This window comes from Oncorhynchus keta, chromosome 31, assembly GCF_023373465.1.
Source record: "Oncorhynchus keta strain PuntledgeMale-10-30-2019 chromosome 31, Oket_V2, whole genome shotgun sequence".
NCBI classification, from domain to species: domain Eukaryota; kingdom Metazoa; phylum Chordata; class Actinopteri; order Salmoniformes; family Salmonidae; genus Oncorhynchus; species Oncorhynchus keta.
In genome coordinates, this window is record NC_068451.1 from 16098199 (window position 1) to 16118178 (window position 19980).

At 44.9% G+C, this 19980-nt stretch overlaps 1 protein-coding gene across 1 annotated transcript in view; it reads left to right on the forward strand.

Annotated features, from left to right (window-relative positions):
* The window catches only part of LOC118364067 (dynein axonemal heavy chain 5-like), a 52754-nt gene that overhangs the window by 5008 nt on the left and 27766 nt on the right, over positions 1–19980 (forward strand). The window contains exons 9-28 of the mRNA XM_052489710.1: positions 19–81; positions 336–574; positions 707–947; positions 1173–1372; positions 1909–2062; positions 2254–2417; positions 3759–3915; positions 5273–5485; positions 5906–6130; positions 6375–6547; positions 7668–7846; positions 8153–8340; positions 8604–8798; positions 9259–9393; positions 10364–10471; positions 14412–14565; positions 14683–14829; positions 15629–15870; positions 17699–17875; positions 18250–18454. Coding sequence (XP_052345670.1) covers positions 19–81; positions 336–574; positions 707–947; positions 1173–1372; positions 1909–2062; positions 2254–2417; positions 3759–3915; positions 5273–5485; positions 5906–6130; positions 6375–6547; positions 7668–7846; positions 8153–8340; positions 8604–8798; positions 9259–9393; positions 10364–10471; positions 14412–14565; positions 14683–14829; positions 15629–15870; positions 17699–17875; positions 18250–18454 — 3559 coding nt within the window. The remainder of the gene's footprint in view (positions 1–18; positions 82–335; positions 575–706; positions 948–1172; positions 1373–1908; positions 2063–2253; positions 2418–3758; positions 3916–5272; positions 5486–5905; positions 6131–6374; positions 6548–7667; positions 7847–8152; positions 8341–8603; positions 8799–9258; positions 9394–10363; positions 10472–14411; positions 14566–14682; positions 14830–15628; positions 15871–17698; positions 17876–18249; positions 18455–19980) is intronic.

Sequence of the window (19980 nt, forward strand, 5' to 3'; positions counted from 1 at the left end):
GCTGTGTTTCATTCCCAGGACGGTCCCATGGTTGTTGGACTGGCTCCCCAAGACGCTAGTGACAGTCTCATCATGTTTCAGGTGAGTACAGTGTGTATCTTCAAGAGAGGAATCTACAGTATATACCTCTCTGCAGCACTTCATTAAGTTGATACATTCACAGAGGTTTTCATTCACATGTTCTATGTCTTATTTATTTGATGTATTACTAATTTCTACCATATCGAACATAGGCAACAACATGCATGATTGTATTATTGTGTGTTGTATGGTTTTGGAAATGATATATGTGACCATTCATGCACTTTACTGTACTTTTCATTTTGTTTGGTCAGAATCGCTTTGACAACCTGTTCCGTAAGTACATCACCTACACTGGTGGAGAGGAGCTGTTTGGCCTGCCTGTGACCCAACACCCTCAGCTGCTTGAGATCAGGAGACAGCTCACCCTCCTCCAGAAGCTCTATGGACTCTACAACAGTGTTATCGAAACCGTCAACGGCTACTATGACATCCTCTGGGCCGACATCCACATAGACAGGATCAATGACGAACTTCTTGACTTCCAGACGCGGTAAGGAAACCAAACTACAACCCAGACCATGAGAGACATTTACACAGAACTCACTGATGAATAATCTCATTGAGGATTTACATTTCCAAAAGGAAGTTAGATGTTTGTGTTTTTTCACCCTCCCATTTCCAGTTGTCGCAAGCTGCCCCGTGCCCTCAAAGAGTGGAAGGCATTCCTTGACCTGAAGAAAAGTATAGATGATTTCAACGAGTGTTGCCCCCTACTAGAACTGATGACCAACAAGGCCATGATGACGCGTCACTGGAAGAGAATCGCCGAGGTGACAGGACACAGCTTCGAGGTGGAGACGGACACTTTCAAGCTGCGCAACATCATGGAAGCTCCGCTCCTCAAATGCAAAGACGAAATTGAGGTGATTATGGATTTTTGTTGTTGCTGTTGTTGGTGCTGAAACCCGGGAAGGAACCAGGTAATTGATTCTCTATAGCCGTATAACTACCGGTACTCCACTCACCATAACTATTCTGTAGTGTAAATTGAGGCCAGAAAAAAAGGTTGTTTGACCCCAATGGGACAAGTTGATTAATTAAACAAAGGTAAAATAAAGATGAATGTTGTTTGAACTCCCGCTGGGCAGGATATTTGCATCAGTGCGGTGAAGGAGAGGAACATTGAGCAGAAGCTGAAGCAGGTGATTGCTGAGTGGGACAACAAGACGTTCACCTTTGCCAACTTCAAGACGCGAGGGGAGCTGCTGCTGAGGGGCGACAGCACCGCTGAGATCATTACTAACATGGAGGACAGCCTCATGGTGCTGGGATCACTCATGAGCAACAGGTTAGACTAGAGACCTACTGGAGGCACAAATGACTTAGCCTGGAAATCTAGACTAATTTCTACTTCATGCTTGTTAACAATAGTGAAATGTAGCCTAATTCAGTCTTGATTTTGAGGCAACAAATGACCTGCGGGTTCGGAGTGATATATGATTTCTTCTCTATTTTTTATCATATTTCAGTACAGCAGGTTGGTGGGACCTTAATTGGGGAGTATGGGCTCATGGTAATGACTGGAGTGGAATCTGTGGAATAGTATCAAACACATGGTTCACAGGTGTTTGATGCCATTCCATTTTCTCCGTTCCGGCCATTATTATGAGCCCCCTCAGCAGCCTTCACTGTATTTCAGCATCCAGTTGACTTGTCATCTAGAGTTCAGCAGTTGTGGTGTTTGTGTTTAGACAGTTGTGTTTAGACTGGGGGTGCTTTGTATAAATCCCTGTAAGGTTTCAGCTGCATTGTACAGACTTTTAGTGTTGTTTGTGTACTGTAGTAGTCAATGCTTGACTTAGATGATGACTTGGTGTTCCACAGGTACAACACGCCATTCAAGCCCCAGATCCAGAAATGGGTTCAGAACCTTTCCAATACCACTGACATCATAGAGAACTGGATGACTGTCCAGAACATGTGGATCTACCTCGAGGCTGTATTCGTGGGAGGGGACATAGCCAAACAGCTCCCCAAGGTAAGAACTAATACATTGACTTTTCATCTGAAAACACGTCTTTAACCTTATGCTATTAGCGATGTGGTTCCACAATTTCTTGAACTTTTACAGTGCCCTGGTTTTTCAGAAATCACTTGTTTTGGGGGAAAACCCAGGAACTTTTTGCAAACTTAGTAATGACAATCTAGTCTGAATCATCTGAATGACAGGAGGCAAAACGTTTCTCCAACATCGACAAGTCCTGGGTGAAGATCATGACGCGGGTCCATGAGATGCCAAACGTGGTGCAGTCATGTGTGGGGGACGAGACCATGGGACAGCTGTTGCCTCACCTGCTGGAACAACTGGAGATCTGTCAGAAGTCTCTCACTGGGTAAGTCTATCTGAATGTTTCTCACTAGGTAAGTCTGTCTGGAGGTCTGTCAGAAGTCTCTGGATAAGTCTGTCTGGAGGTCTTTCAGAAGTCTATGGATAAGTCTGTCTGGAGGTCTGTCAGAAGTCTCTGGGTAAGTCTGTCTGGAGGTCTGTCATAAGACTCTGGGTAAGTCTGTCTGGAGGTCTGTCAGAAGTCTCTGGATAAGTCTGTCTGGAGGTCTGTCTTAAGTCTCTAGATAAGTCTGTCTGGAGGTCTGTCAGAAGTCTCTGGGTAAGTCTGTCTGGAGGTCTGTCATAAGACTCTGGGTAAGTCTGTCTGGAGGTCTGTCAGAAGTCTCTGGGTAAGTCTGTCTGGAGGTCTGCCAGAAGTTTCTGGGTAAGTCTGCCTGGAGGTCTGTCAGAAGTCTCTGGGTAAGTCTGTCTGGAGGTCTGTCAGAAGTCTATGGGTAAGTCTGTCTGGAGGTCTGTCAGAAGTCTATGGGTAAGTCTGTCTGGAGGTCTGTCAGAAGTCTCTGGGTAAGTCTGTCTGGAGGTCTGTCATAAGACTCTGGGTAAGTCTGTCTGGAGGTCTGTCAGAAGTCTCTGGATAAGTCTGTCTGGAGGTCTGTCTTAAGTCTCTGGTCTGTAAGTCTGTCTGTCTGAGGTCTGTTTCTGGGTAAGTCTGCCTGGAGGTCTGTCAGAAGTCTCTCGGTAAGTCTGTCTGGAGGTCTGTCAGAAGTCTCTGGGTAAGTCTGTCTGGAGGTCTGCCAGAGGTCTTTGGGTAAGTCTCTCTGGAGGTCTGTCAGAAGTCTCTGGGTAAGTCTGTCTGGAGGTCTGTCAGAAGTCTCTGGGTAAGTCTGTCTGGAGGTCTGTCAGAAGTCTCTGGGTAAGTCTGTCTGGAGGTCTGTCAGAAGTCTCTGGGTAAGTCTGTCTGGAGGTCTGTCAGAAGTCTCTGGATAAGTCTTTGGAGGTCTGTCAGAAGTCTCTGGGTAAGTCTGTCTGGAGGTCTGTCAGAAGTCTCTGGATAAGTCTTTCTGGAGGTCTGTCAGAAGTCTCTGGGTAAGTCTGTCTGGAGGTCTGTCAGAAGTCTCTGGGTAAGTCTGTCTGGAGGTCTGTCAGAAGTCTCTCACTGGGTAGGCCTATACTTATACTTTGAATTTGTTTTAAATAGTTGAATTGAAAGTATTCATGTACCAGTATGACACCTTCCAAGTATTCCTACGTTGTACATTGGTAACTTGATGATGTGTACTAAACTAGTAATATTTTCCAACCTTTTTTTTTTAGGTAGTTTTAATCTTGCAGATAGATTGTAGCTTCTGGCTATCCAGTTTTCAACCCTTGGTTGTGTGACTGACAGGTACTTGGAGAAGAAGCGTCTGCTGTTCCCTCGGTTCTTCTTTGTGTCTGACCCGGCCCTGCTGGAGATACTGGGCCAAGCCTCGGACTCCCACACCATCCAGGCCCACCTGCTCAACGTCTTTGACAACATTAAATGTGTCCGCTTCCATGACAATGTACAGTAACGCACAGACAGACATATACAGTGAGGGAAAAAAGTATTTGATCCCCTGCTGATTTTATACATTTGCCCACTGACAAAGAAATGATCAGTGTATAATTTTAATGGTAAGTTTATTTGAACAGTGAGAGACAGAATAACAACAAAAATATCCAGAAAAACGCATGTCAAAAATGTTATAAATTGATTTGCATTTTAATGAGGGAAATAAGTATTTGACCCCTCTGCAAAACATGACTTAGTACTTGGTGGCAAAACCCTTGTTGGCAATCAGAGGTCAAACGTTTCTTGTAGTTGGCCACCAGGTTTGCACACATCCCAGGAGGGATTTTGTCCCACTCCTCTTTGCAGATCTTCTCCAAGTCATTAAGGTTTCGAGGCTGACGTAGGCAACTCGAACCTTCAGCTCCCTCCACAGAAGATCTATGGGATTAAGGTATGGAGACTGACTAGGCCACTCCAGGACCTTAATGTGCTTCTTCTTGAGCCACTCCATTGTTGCCTTGGCCGTGTGTTTTGGGTCATTGTCATGCTGGAATGCCCATCCACGACCCATTTTCAATGCCCTGGCTGAGGGAAGGAGGTTCTCACCCAAGATTTGACGGTACATGACCCCGTCCATCGTCCCTTTGATGTGGTGAAGTTGTCCTGTCCCCTTAGCAGAAAAACACCCCCAAAGCATAATGTTTCCACCTCCATGTTTGACGGTGGGGATGGTGTTCTTGGGGTGATAGGCAGCATTCCTCCTCCAAACACGGCGAGTTGAGTTGATGCCAAAGAGTTCCATTTTGGTCTCATCTGACCACAACAATTTCACCCAGTTGTCCTCTGAATCATTCAGATGTTCATTAGCAAACTTCAGACGGGCATGTATATGTGTTTTCTTGAGCAGGGGGACCTTGCGGGCGCTGCAGGATTTCAATCCTTCACGGCGTAGTGTGTTACCAATTGATCATTGACAAGATCCTCCCATGTAGTTCTGGGCTGATTCCTCACCGTTCTCACTATCATTGCAACTCCACGAGGTGAGATCTTGCATGGAGCCCCAGGCCGAGGGAGATTGACAGTTCTTTTGTGTTTCTTCCATTTGCGAATAATCACACCAACTGTTGTCACCTTCTCACCAAGCTGCTTGGCAATGGTCTTGTAGCCCATTCCAGCCTTGTGTAGGTCTACAAAATCAGCAGAGGATCAAATACTTTTTTCCCTCACTGTAATTTCTTTCAACAACTATCCCCGTCAGGCCTCCTGATCAATTGACTTATTTGACTATTAGTAGTATCTGTCCTTCTGCAATAGTAACTAACCCGGATTCAGCAACATCAATAGTATCTGCTCTTCTGTCTCCACAGATGTACGACCGGATCCTGGCCATCTCGTCCAGGGAGGGGGAGACGGTAGAGCTGGATTGGCCGGTGACTGCTGAGGGGAACGTGGAGGTCTGGCTCAACGCCCTGCTGAAGGAATCCCAGAGGTCTCTTCACCTGGTCATCAGACAGGCAGTCCTGGCTATCCAGGACTCAGGCTTCCAGCTCATTGAGTTCCTGGACACTTTCCCTGCTCAGGTGGGGAGACATGGGATACATCCTAAATGCCACCCTATTACATAGTCCACTACTTTTAACCCTGTTCAAAAGTAGTGCACTATATAGGCTGCCATTTGTGACACAGTCCTGGTCTTGGAGTCATCATTCATTCTCTTTTATAATGTGATAGATGACCTTAACTTTGACCTTGGAGCAATGGCCTTGTAGTAAGACTTTCCCACATCTATGTTCCATTACTCAATACCTGATCAGGGATTCCTGTTCTTCTGACATTATCCTCCATTATTGTATAACTGAAACTGATCTACACACTAGCCACATTCCATACATTCCTGATGTTATACATTGTCCTGATTACAGCCCTGATTGATAGGAAGCCAGGAAAGATGACTTTACATTCTCTCATTGATGTCCTCTCTTCCTGACTCCATCAACCAGGTTGGTCTGCTGGGAGTCCAGATGATCTGGACCAGAGACTCAGAGGAGGCCCTGACCAACGCCCGCTACGACCGTAAGATCATGCCCAAGACCAACCAGTTCTTCCTGGAGCTTCTCAACACCCTGATAGACATGACCACTAAAGACCTGGCCTCAATGGAGCGGAACAAGTATGAGACACTCATAACCATCCATGTTCACCAGAAGGACATCTTTGATGACCTGGTGAGTGGCCTGGAATCACAAACTGAATCAGGGGCTAAAATAGTACTTCAACCCCAAAGGTTCCTTTTGGCAAACTGTTCCACCAAATATTTTCTGATTAGGGCATGGTAGAGTCTGAGAATATCAATTTGAGTTTTCCCTGGTATTCAAATCACATTTGACAATTGGGGTTTTAGGGATTTCATAGACTTTAGCAATGCTTTGTTTCCAGAATGGTTTCTCTTTCCCCCTGCTCTCCCCTCAGTGTCGCCTGCATATCAAAAGCCCTACAGACTTTGAGTGGCTGAAGCAGTGTCGTTTCTACTTCAATGAGGACTCTGACAAGATGATCATCAACATGACTGACGTAGGCTTCATCTATCAGAATGAGTTCCTGGGCTGCACTGACAGACTGGTCATCACCCCTCTCACTGACAGGTAGGGACTAACTAGTCATCACCCCTCTGACTGACAGGTAGGGACTAACTAGTCATCACCACTCTGACTGACAGGTAGGGACTAACTAGTCATCACCCCTCTGACTGACAGGTAGGGACTAACTAGTCATCACCACTCTGACTGATGGGTAGGGACTAACTAGTCATCACCACTCTGACTGACGGGTAGGGACTAACTAGTCATTACCCCTCCCACTGACAGGTAGGGACTAACTAGTCATTACCCCTCCCACTGACAGGTGGGACTAACTAGGCATCACCCCTCTGACTGACGGGTAGGGACTAACTAGTCATTACCCCTCCCACTGACAGGTAGGGGCTAACTAGTCATCACCCATCTGACTGACAGGTAAGGGACTAACTAGTTATCACCCCTCTGACTGACAGGTAGGGACGAACTAGTCATTACCCCTCCCACTGACAGGTAGGGGCTAACTAGTCATCACCCCTCTGACTGACAGGTAGGGGCTAACTAGTCATCACCCATCTGACTGACAGGTAGGGACTAACTAGTCATCACCCCTCTGACTGACAGGTAGGGACTAACTAGTCATCACCCTTCTCACTGACAGGTAGGGACTAACTAGTCATTACCCCTCCCACTGACAGGTGGGACTAACTAGGCATCACCCCTCCCACTGACAGGTAGGGACTAACTAGTCATTACCCCTCCCACTGACAGGTAGGGACTAACTAGTCATCACCCCTCTGACTAACAGGGACTAACTAATCTTCACATCTCTTACTGACAGGTAGGGACTAACTAATCTTCACATCTCTTACTGACAGGTAGGGACTAACTAATCTTCACATCTCTTACTGACAGGGACTAACTAATCTTCACATCTCTTACTGACAGGTAGGGACTAACTAATCTTCACATCTCTTACTGACAGGTAGGGACTAACTAATCTTCACATCTCTTACTGACAGGTAGGGACTAACTAATCTTCACATCTCTTACTGACAGGTAGGGACTAACTGCCAGTACCATGGCCCAGCCTAACTTTTTAGTACCCACAAGTGTATGGTGTATCACATTGAATATCTTTGGGTGATTATCCTGGATGTACCTTTTCCTTGGTGTGTGTTTGTCCCAGGTGCTACATCACACTGGCCCAGGCTCTGGGGATGAGTATGGGAGGAGCCCCGGCCGGCCCTGCAGGGACGGGGAAGACTGAGACCACTAAAGACATGGGCCGCTGCCTGGGGAAGTACGTGGTGGTCTTCAACTGCTCCGACCAGATGGACTTCAGAGGACTGGGGAGGATCTTTAAAGGTAGGAGCTTCTACTCATATTGCCTGGTCCCAAATACATTTCTGCTCTCTTGCCAACTCCTGTGCCGTTTGCATGGCAATGACCATAGGAGTTGGATATCCAGTACAAACAAAACGTATATGATTCGTGGCGATTATAGGCTATATAAGATGTCACTCATATTACTGTGAAGAGAATGATGATCTCAACCTGAACCTAACGAACAGGGTAATGTTGTGTGTCTGATTTGCAGGTCAGGCTCTTGGGGTTGTTTTGAATGAGGAGTTCAATGTGAAGAGTGATGTGTAATGTTGTGTTGATTGACAGGCCTAGCCCAGTCGGGCTCGTGGGGCTGTTTTGATGAGTTCAACCGTATCGACCTATCAGTGCTCTCCGTGGCGGCCCAGCAGATCGCCATCGTGCTTACCTGCAAGAAGGAGCGCCGCAAGAACTTCATCTTCACCAACGGAGACAACGTGGAAATGAATCCCGAATTCGGCATCTTTCTGACTATGGTTATTATTATTAGCAGTCTATAAACTACTCCCTGTAGAAACCCCTTCACAAACGCTTTGCCAAGTAGAGCTTCATTTAAAGTACTTCTGAAAGGAATAGTAAATTCTTGTCTCAAAGAAGATTAACTGAAACTAGTCCGAATCAGACAAGGTTTATTATTACTTAGAGGATGTTAGTCATAGACTTTATTTTGCTTTTTATTCTTAACAGACTCACCTGGTTAAATAAAGATTTGATTAATAAATGTTTTTTCCCCAATCAGAACCCGGGCTACGCAGGTCGTCAGGAGCTTCCAGAGAACCTGAAGATCAACTTCCGCTCGGTGGCCATGATGGTCCCAGACCGTCAGATCATCATCCGGGTCAAGCTGGCCAGCTGTGGCTTCATACACAACATAGAGCTGGCCAGGAAGTTCTTCACTCTCTACAAACTGTGTGAGGAGCAACTCTCCAAGCAGGTCAGCTGTGAAATGAAATGTAACTACTGTAGGTATTTCAATGAGAGCTGAACATGCAACGCTATACATTTTAGTAGTTCCATATGAGTAAACAATCAAGTTAAGTGAAAGGTTATTTAAAGGTGTATCATCAAAGTCTCAAATCCCTTTAGAGGGAATTGACATACCACATGTCAGGTAGATGGATTATCTTGCCACAGAGAAATGGTCTCTGACAGGGATGTAAACGCATTTGTGCACAAATGTGAGAGAAATGCATTTTTTCTTTGGTCTATGAACAATTTCTGGGATCTTTTATTTCAGCTCAGGAAACATAGATCCAACACTTTACATGTTGCGTTCATATTTTTTGTTCAGTATAAAAACAACTTAACTGTCCATGTATGTGTTGATTATGATCTTTCTGTAGTTCATAGTTTGATTTCCATACAGTCCATGTTGGGTTCACTCTGTTTTTAAGGTGCATTATGACTTTGGACTGCGAAACATTTTGTCAGTTCTGCGAATACTGGGGGCGGTGAAACGAGCAAACCCCAATGACACAGAATCTACCATCGTCATGAGGGTTCTCAGAGATATGAACCTGTCCAAGCTGGTGAGTACAGTCACTCAAATATACAGGACATTCTCCTCGAAATCAACTGCCGTTCTCCTCAAAATCAACTACCATTTTAGAAAAGCCATTTTTTTAAGCAGCATTATTGTTATTTTCATATACTATTCTGTAATACATGAATAATGATTTCATCTTCAGTGAGGTGCAACATAACAGAAGTGGCATCGTGGTTAACGTCACTGACATAATACTATATGATATGTGTGTGACATAATACGGACTTCACTGACATAATACTATATGTGTGTGACATAATACGGACTTCACTGACATAATACTATATGTGTGTAACATAATACGGACTTCACTGACATAATACTATATGTGTGTGACATAATACTGACTTCACTGACATAATACTATATGTGTGTGACATAATACTGACTTCACTGACATAATACTATATGTGTGTGACATAATACGGACTTCACTGACATAATACTATATGTGTGTAACATAATACGGACTTCACTGACATAATACTATATGTGTGTGACATAATACTGACTTCACTGACATAATACTATATGTGTGTGACATAATACTGACTTCACTGACATAATACTATATGTGTGTAACATAATACGGACTTCACTGACATAATACTATATGTGTGTGACATAATACTGACTTCACTGACATAATACTATATGTGTGTGACATAATACTGACTTCACTGACATAATACTATATGTGTGTGACATAATACTGACTTCACTGACATAATACTATATGTGTGTGACATAATACTGACTTCACTGACATAATACTATATGTGTGTGACATAATACTGACTTCACTGACATAATACTATATGTGTGTGACATAATACTGACTTCACTGACATAATAATATATGTGTGTGACATAATACTGACTTCACTGACATAATAATATATGTGTGTGACATAATACTGACTTCACTGACATAATACTATATGTGTTGACAGATAGATGAAGATGAGCCGTTGTTCCTCAGCCTGATAGAGGACCTCTTCCCTGGGATCCAGCTGGATAAAGCATGCTTCTCAGAGCTGGAGACAGCTATCGACAAACAGGTGAGAGAACATTTTATATAATGCAAGTGGCTGTTCCACTGGATGTCATAAGGTGTATGCACCAATTTGTAAGTCGCTCTGGATAAGAGCGTCTGCTAAATGACTTAAATGTAAATGTAAATATAACATAATCCCTTTACATTAAGTTTGAAAATTCTCCCTGTTACTCTGAAGTCTATAAACTATACAAAATAATTGACCCAATAAATGACTGGGAGTTTATATATGGAGTGTGCGACTCTATTTATTTTATTTTTAGTTTAAGGTTGCTGCTGTTGTGTTATCTGATTAGCTGTTGTTGTCTCACCTGTTGTTTTAGCTAGGTCTCCCATTCAACACCTGCGATTACTTTATGCCTTGCTGTATGTCTCTCTCAAATGTCAATTTGCCTTGTATACTGTTGTTCAGGTTAGTTATCATTGTTTTAGTTTACAATGGAGCCCCTAGTTCTTCATACCTCTGATACCTCCTTTGTACCACCTCCCACACATGTGGTGACCTCACCCATTACAACCAGCATGTCCAGAGATACAACCTCTCTCATCATCACCCAGTGCCTGGGCTTACCTCCGCTGTACCCGCACCCCACCATACCCCTGTCTGCGCATTATGCCCTAAATATATTCTACCATGCCCAGAAATCTGCTCCTTTTATTCTTTGTCCCCAACGCTCTAGACGAACAATTTTGATAGCCTTTAGCCTTTACTACTCCTCCTTTGTTCCGCGGGTGATGTGGAGGTAAACCAAGGCCCTGCATGTCCCCAGGCACCCTCATTTGTTGACTTCTGTGATCGAAAAAGCCTTGGTTTCATGCATGTCAACATCAGAAGCCTCCTCCCTAAGTTTGTTTTACTCACTGCTTTAGCACACTCTGCCAACCCTGATGTTCTTGCCGTGTCTGAATCCTGGCTTAGGAAGGCCACCAAAAATTCTGAGATTTCCATACCCAACTATAACATTTTCCGTCAAGATAGAACTGCCAAAGAGGGCGGAGTTGCAGTCTACTGCAGAGATGGCCTGCAAAGTAATATCATACTTTCCAGGTCCATACACAAACAGTTCGAACTACTAATTTTAAAAATGACTCTCTCCAGAAATAAGTCTCTCACTGTTGCCGCCTGCTACGGACCCCCCTCAGCTCCCAGCTGTGCCCTGGACACTATTTGTGAATTGATCGCCCCCATCTAGCTTCAGAGTTTGTTCTGTCAGGTGACCTAAACTGGGATATGCTTAACACCCTGGCAGTCCTACAATCTAAGCTAGATGTCCTTCTGTAGCACAGTTGGTCCTTCTGTAGCACAGTTGGTAGAGCATGGCGCTTGTAACGCCAGGATAGAGAGTTCGATTCCCGGGACCACCCATACGTAGAATGTATGCACACATGACTGTAAGTCGCTTTGGTTAAAAACGTCTGCTAAATGGCATATATTATTATTATTATATTATTATAGATGCCCTCAATCTCACACAAATCATCAAGGAACCCACCAGGTACAACCCTAAATCTGTAAACAAGGGCACCCTCATAGACGTCATCCTGACCAACTGGCCCTCCAAATACACCTCCGCTGTCTTCAATCAGGATCTCAGCGATCACTGCCTCATTGCCTGTATCCGCTACGGGCCCGCAGTCAAACGGCCACCCCTCATCACTGTCAAACGCTCCCTAAAACACTTCTGCGAGCAGGCCTTTCTAATCGACCTGGCCCGGGTATCCTGGAAGGATATTGACCTCATCCCGTCAGTTGAGGATGCCTGGTCATTCTTTAAAAGTAACTTCTTCACCATCTTAGAAAAGCATGCTCCGTTCAAAAAATGCAGAACTAAGAACAGATATAGCCCTTGGTTCACTCCAGACCTGACTGCCCTCGACCAGCACAAAAACATCCTGTGGCGGACTGCAATGGCATCGAATAGTCCCCGCGATATGCAACTGTTCAGGGAAGTCAGGAACCAATACACGCAGTCAGTCAGGAAAGCTAAGGCCAGCTTCTTCAGGCAGAAGTTTGCATCCTGTAGCTCCAACTCCAAAACGTTCTGGGACACTGTAAAGTCCACGGAGAACAAGGGCACCTCCTTCCAGCTGCCCACTGCACTGAGGCTAGGTAACACGGTCACCACTGATAAATCCATGATAATCAAATCAAGCATTTCTCAATGGCAGGCCATGCCTTCCTCCTGGCTACACCAACCTCGGCCAACAGCCGAGCACCGCCCCCCCCCGCAGCTACTCGCCCAAGCCTCCCCAGCTTCTACTTTACCCAAATCCCGATAGCAGATGTTCTGAAAGAGCTGCAAAATCTGGACCCGTACAAATCAGCTGGTCTTGACAATCTGGACCCTCTATCTCTGAAACTATCCGCTGCCATTGTCCCACCCCTATTACCAGCCTGTTCAACCTCTCTTTCATATTGTCTGAGATCCCCAAGGATTGGAAAGCTGCCGCAGTCATCCCCCTCTTCAAAGGGGGAGACAGCCTGGACCCAAACTGTTACAGACCTATATCCATCCTGCCCTGCCCATCTAAGGTCTTCGAAAGCCTAGTCAACAAACAGATCACTGACCATCTTGAATTCCACCGTACCTTCTCCGCTGTGCAATCTGGTTTCCGAGCCGGTCACGGGTGCAGCTCAGCCACGCTCAAGGTACTAAACGATATCATATCCGCCATTGATAAAAAACTGTACTGTGCAGCCGTCTTCATCGACCTGGCCAAGGCTTTCGACTCTGTCAATCACCATATTCTTATCGGCAGACTCAGTAGCCTCGATTTTTCTAATGACTGCCTTGCCTGGATCACCAACTACTTTGCAGACAGAGTTCAGTGTGTCAAATCGGAGGGCATGTTGTCCGGTCGTCTGGCAGTCTCTATGGGGGTGCCACAGGGTTCAATTCTCGGGCCGACTCTTTTCTCTGTATATATCAATGATGTTGCTCTTGCTGCGGGCGATTCCCTGATTCACCTCTACGCAGACGACACCATTCTGTATACTTCTGGCCCTTCCTTGGACACTGTGCTATCTAACCTCCAAACGAGCTTCAATGTCATACAACTCCTTCCGTGGCCCCCAACTGCTCTTAAACACTAGTAAAACCCAATGCATGCTTTTCAACCGTTCGCTGCCTGCACCCGCACTCCCGACTAGCATCACCACCCTGGATGGTTCCGACCTAGAATATGTGGACATCTATAAGTACCTAGGTGTCTGGCTAGACTGTAAACTCTACTTCCAGACTCATATCAAACATCTCCAATCTAAAATCAAATCTGGAGTCGGCTTTCTATTCCGCAACAAAGCCTCCTTCACTCACGCCGCCAAACTTACCCTAGTAAAACTGACTATCCTACCAATCCTCGACTTCGGCGATGTCATCTACAAAATAGCTTCCAATACTCTACTCAGCAAACTGGATGCAGTTTATCACAGTGCCATCCGTTTTGTTACTAAAGCACCTTATACCACCCACCACTGCGACCTGTATGCTCTAGTTGGCTGGTCCTCGCTACATATTCGTCGCCAGACCCACTGGCTCCAGGTCATCTACAAGTCCATGCTAGGTAAAGCTCCGCCTTATCTCAGTTCACTGGTCACGATGGCAACACCCACCCGTAGCACACGCTCCAGCAGGTGTATCTCACTGATCATCCCTAATGCCAACATCTCATTTGGCCGCCTTTCCTTCCAGTTCTCTGCTGCCTGTGACTGGAACAAATTGCAAAAATCGCTGAAGTTGGAGACTTTTATCTCCCTCACCAACTTTAAACATCTGCTATCTGAGCAGCTAACCGATCGCTCCAACTGTACATAGTCTATGGTCTCATAACATGAAGAGTTCCTCTCACTGTCTTCCATTGTTCTCCATACTGTAGGTGGAGGAGTCTGGTCTTATAACATGAAGAGTTCCCCTCACTGTCTTCCATTGTACTCTATACTGTAGGTGGCAGAGGCAGGTCTGATCAGCCACCCTCCATGGAAGCTGAAGGTGATTCAGCTGTTTGAGACCCAGAGGGTCCGCCATGGCATGATGGCCCTGGGGCCCAGCGGATCAGGAAAAACCACCTGCATTCACACCCTGATGAGAGCCATGACAGGTGAGAAACATCCCCATCAAAACCCTGGACTTATTTGACCTTATTTACTTCCCCATGGCAGTCATACTTAACTAAAAGTTGTGTTAAGTAAATGTGTGTGTGTGTTTGTACCCACAGACTGCGGTCAGCCACACAGAGAGATGCGTATGAACCCCAAAGCGATCACCGCCCCTCAGATGTTTGGCCGCCTAGATGTAGCTACCAATGACTGGACTGACGGCATCTTCTCTACCCTGTGGAGGAAGACCCTGAGAGCCAAGAAAGGTGAGACGGACACCTCTTATTTCATATTTTTATATATTGTGTGTTTTTGTTCTGCCTTGTTATTGATTATTATTGCATTGTTGGGTTTTGAGTTTGCGAGAAAGGCATTTCACTGTGCTTGTGCATGTGACATTAACTTGAAAGAAATACCCTGGACTTACGGTCCTTGCTTTGCACATGTATTTTTTTATTTAACTAGGCAAGTCGGTTAAGAACAAATTCTTATTTACAATGACGGCCTACCAAAAGGCAAAGGGCTTCCTGCGGGACGGGCTGGGATGTAAATATATATATATATATATATATATATATATATATATATATATATATATATATATATATATATATATGAGAAAACACACATCATGAAAAGAAAGACACCACTACATAAAGAGACCTAAGACAACAACATAGCATGGTAGCAACACAACATGACAACAACATGATACCAACACAACATCCCTGCAGTACAACATGGTAGCAGCACAAAACATGGTACAAACATTATTCGGCGTAGACAACAGCACAAAGGGCAAGAAGGTAGAGACAACACATGCAAGTTTACTCAAGCATTAGACATGTTAGAGCATGAACCCACATACAGTGCATACCGTATAGTCTCTATGAAATTCATGAAGAACAAAGGGGCAGACCATTTCCATGTTTTTCAATATTCTCATATCTTTCATCATTTCCCTATAGTTTTACTAAAAGTGATATTCTAATATGCTCTGACCTCCATAGTTGATTTGGATTAGTTTAATAAGCAGACTGGTTCTAATGTCTCTCTCCTCTGCAGGGGAGCACATCTGGATAGTACTAGATGGACCAGTAGATGCTATCTGGATAGAGAACCTCAACTCTGTACTGGATGACAACAGGACTCTGACCCTGGCCAATGGAGACAGGATCCCCATGGCCCCCAACTGTAAGATTGTGTTTGAGCCCCACAACATCGACAACGCCTCGCCTGCCACCGTGTCTCGTAACGGAATGGTGTTCATGAGCTCTTCTGTGCTCGACTGGAGCCCCATTCTGGAGGTGGGCACAGGAACCTTCGCTCACTCTTTATCAGTGGATAAAAATGTGTGTGTGTGCGTACATCCGTGCATGCTTGTGTGTGTGCATCTTTGTCTATGTGTCTGTGTGTGTATATTTGTGTATGTGTGTATCTTTGTCTGTGTGTGTGTATGTGTGTATCTTTGTCTGTGTGTATATATTTGTGTATATGTGTATCCTTGTATGTGTGTGTATATGTGTGTATCTTTGTCTGTGTGTATATTTGTGTATGTGTGTATCTTTGTCTGTGTGTGTATATTTGTGTATGTGTGTATCTTTGTCTGTGTGTGTATATTTGTCTGTGTGTGTATCTTTGTCTGTGTGTGTATATTTGTGTGTGTGTGTATCTTTGTCTGTGTGAGTATATTTGTGTATGTGTGCATCTTTGTCTGTGTGTGTATATTTGTGTATGTGTGTATCTTTGTCTGTGTGTATATGTGTATCCTTGTCGGTGTGTGTATATGTGTGTATCTTTGTCTGTGTATGTGTGTATCAAATCAAAGTTTATTTGTCACGTGCACCGAATACAACAGGTGTAGACTTTACAGTGAAATGCTTACTTACAGGCTCTAACCAATAGTGCAAAATATGTATTAGGTGAACAATAGGTAAGTAAAGAAATAAAAACAACAGTAAAAAGACTGAAAAATAACAGTAGCGAGGCTATAACAGTAGCGAGGCTATGTACAGACACCTGTTAGTCAGGCTGATTGAGGTAGTATGTACATGTAGATATGGTTAAAGTGACTATGCATATATGATGAACAGAGAGTAGCAGTAGCGTAAAAGAGGGGTTTGGCGGGTGGTGGGTGGTGGGTGGCGGGACACAATGCAGATAGCCCGGTTAGCCAATGTGCGGGAGCACTGGTTGGCCGGGCCAATTTGGTAGTATGTACATGAATGTATAGTTAAAGTGACTATGCCTATATGATGAACAGAGAGGAGCAGCAGCGTAAAATAGGGGTTGGGGGGGGGGGCACACGATGCAGATAGTCCGGGTAACCATTTGATTACCTGTTCAGGAGTCTTATGGCTTGGGGGGTAAAAACTGTTGAAGCCTTTTTGTCCTAAACTTGGCACTCCGGTACCGCTTGCCATGCGGTAGTAGAGAAAGACCATTTTTAGGGCCTTCCTCTGACACCGCTTGGTGTAGAGTTCCTGGATGGCAGGCAGCTTAGCTCCAGTGATGTCCTGGGCCATACGCACTACCCTCTGTAGTGCCTTGCGGTCGGAGGCCGAGCAATTGCCATACCAGGCAGTCATGCAACCAGTCAGAATGCTCTCGATGTTGCAGCTATAGAACCTTTTGAGGATCTCAGGACCAATGCCAAATCTTTTTAGTTTCCTGAGGGGGAATAGGCTTTGTCGTGCCCTCTTCACAACCATCTTGTTGTGTTTGGACCATTCTAGTTTGTTGGTGATGTGGACACCAAGGAACTTGAAGCTCTCAACCTGCTCCACTTCAGCCCCGTCGATGAGAATGGGGGCGTGCTCGGTCCACCTTTTCCTGTAGTCCACAATCATCTCCTTAGTCTTGGTTATGTTGAGGGATATCTTTGTCTGTGTGTGTATATTTGTGTATGTGTGTATCTTTGTCTGTGGGTGTATCTTTGTCTGTGTGTGTATATTTGTGTGTTTGTGTATGTGTGTATCTTTGTCTGTGTGTGTATATGTTTGTCTGTGTGTTTGTGTATGTGTGTATCTTTGTCTGTGTGTGTATATTAGTGTATATCTTTGTCTGTGTGTGTGTATATTTGTGTATGTGTGTATCTTTGTCTACATGTATACATGTGTGTTTGTCCCCATGCAGGGCTGGCTGAAGAAGCGTTCCCGTCAGGAGGGAGAGGTGCTGAGAGAGCTGTTCTCCTCTTCCTTCCCAGAGCTCTACCGGTTCACTGTTCGCTGTCTGGAGCACAAGATCGACATGCTGGAGGCCTTCGTCATCATGCAGAGCATCAACATGCTGCAGGGCCTCATCCCCGCCAAGGTAGACACCCGAAACCTCCATATTCCAACCATATTAAAAACCCTGCAGAAGGGGGATAATATCCATACATCACTGAGCTCTATGAATACTGTTGGAGTGAATTTCCCCACATTCCTCATAGAGACAAATTGGAATGGTCTAATGCCTAACTGATTTAATTAATCCTGTCATTGTGTTTCGTTAAGCACTCTTTTCAATTACTGTTGGACTGTAACTCTCTGGACTCTGCATCTATGTGAGGGTGGATTTCCATTTCCCTTTACTGTAGGTGACTGATTAATTTGAGTACCAAGTAGGAAATATAGTAGATCTAATGATGCAGAGAGGCTTTGGTACAGTATGTTGTGTTGATAGTGACTGTTGTTTTGTTCCAGGAGCAGTGTGGGGAGATGTCCAGGCAGCATGTGGAGCGTCTCTATGTGTTTGCTCTCATGTGGAGCATCGGAGCTTTACTGGAGCTGGAAGACAGGAGGAAGATGGAGAGCTGGCTCCGTGGCAACGACAACATCCATCTGGACCTCCCAGACATACCATCAGACAGCGAGGACACCATGTTCGACTACCACGTCACTACAGGCGGTGAGGGGTTCATGTTCAGTAGACAGACTCCAAAAACTCACAACACACACTCAGTCCTCTTTTTACTGTTATGGAAGACACAGTGAACAAAAAAATTAACACAACATGTAAAGTGTTTCATGAGCTGAAATAAAAGATCCCAAAAATGTTCCATATGCACAAAAAGCTTAAGTTTACATGTCTGTTCGGGAGCATTTCTCCTTTGCCAAGATAATCCATCCACCTGTCAGGTGTGGCATACCAAGAAGATGATTTAACAGCACAATCCTTACACAGGTGCACCTTGTGCTGTGGACAATAAAAGGCCACTCTAAAATGTACAGTTTTATCACATAACACAATGCCAATGATGTCTCAAGTGTTGAGGGAGCGTGGAATTGGCATGATGATTGCTGGAATTTCAGAGCTGTTGCCTGAGAATTTAATGTTCATACCATACTGTACCATAATGTCGTTTTCGAGAATTTGGCAGTACGTCCAACCGGCCTCGCAACCGCATACCACGTGTAACCACGTCAGCCCAGGACCTCCTCATCCGGCTTCTTCACCTGCGGGATTGTCTGAGACCAGCCACTCGGACAGCTGATGAAGAATTTCTGCACAAACTGTCAGTAATTGTCTCAGGGAAGCTCATCTGCGTGCTCGCCGTCCTCACCAGGGTCTTGACATGACTGAAGTTCGGCGTCGTAACCGACTTCAAATGCTCACCATCGGTGGCCACTGGTACGCTGGAGAAGTGTGCTCTTCACTGATGAATCCCGGTTTCAACTGTACCGGGCAGATGACAGACAGCGTGTATGACGTTGTGTGGGCGAGCGGTTTGCTGATGTCAACGTTGTGAACAGAGTGCCCCATTGTGGCGGTGGGCTTATAGTATGGACAGGCATAAGCTACGGACAATGAACACAATTGCATTTTATCAATGACAATTTGAATCCACAGAGATACTGTGACGATACCTGAGGCCCATTGTCATGCCATTCATCCGCTGCCATCACCTCATGTTTCAGCATGATAAAGCACGGCCCCATGTCGCAAGGATCTGTAAGTGAAAATGTCCCAGTTCTTCCATGGCCTGCATACTCACAATGTCATCCATTGAGCATGTTTGGGATGCTCTGGATCAATGTGTACAACAGCGTGTTCCAGTTCCTGCCAATATCCAGCAACTTTGCACAGCCATTGAAAATGAGTGGGACAACATTTCACAATCGACAGCCTGATCGACTCTATGCGAATGAGATATGTCGCACCGCATCTGCTCACACCAGATACGGACTGGTTTTCTGATCCACACCCCTCCCTTTTCTTTTAAGATATCTGTCACCAACATATGTATATCTGTATTCCCAGTCATGTGAAATCCATAGATTAGTTAATTAATCTATTTCAAGTTACTGATTTCCTTATATGAACTGCAACTCAGGAAAATCTTTGAAATTGTTGCATGTTGTTTTTGTTCAGTGTAGATCATAAGATCATATTGGTCTTTCACAGTGCTCTTGCTCAATTATAAATATCACCAT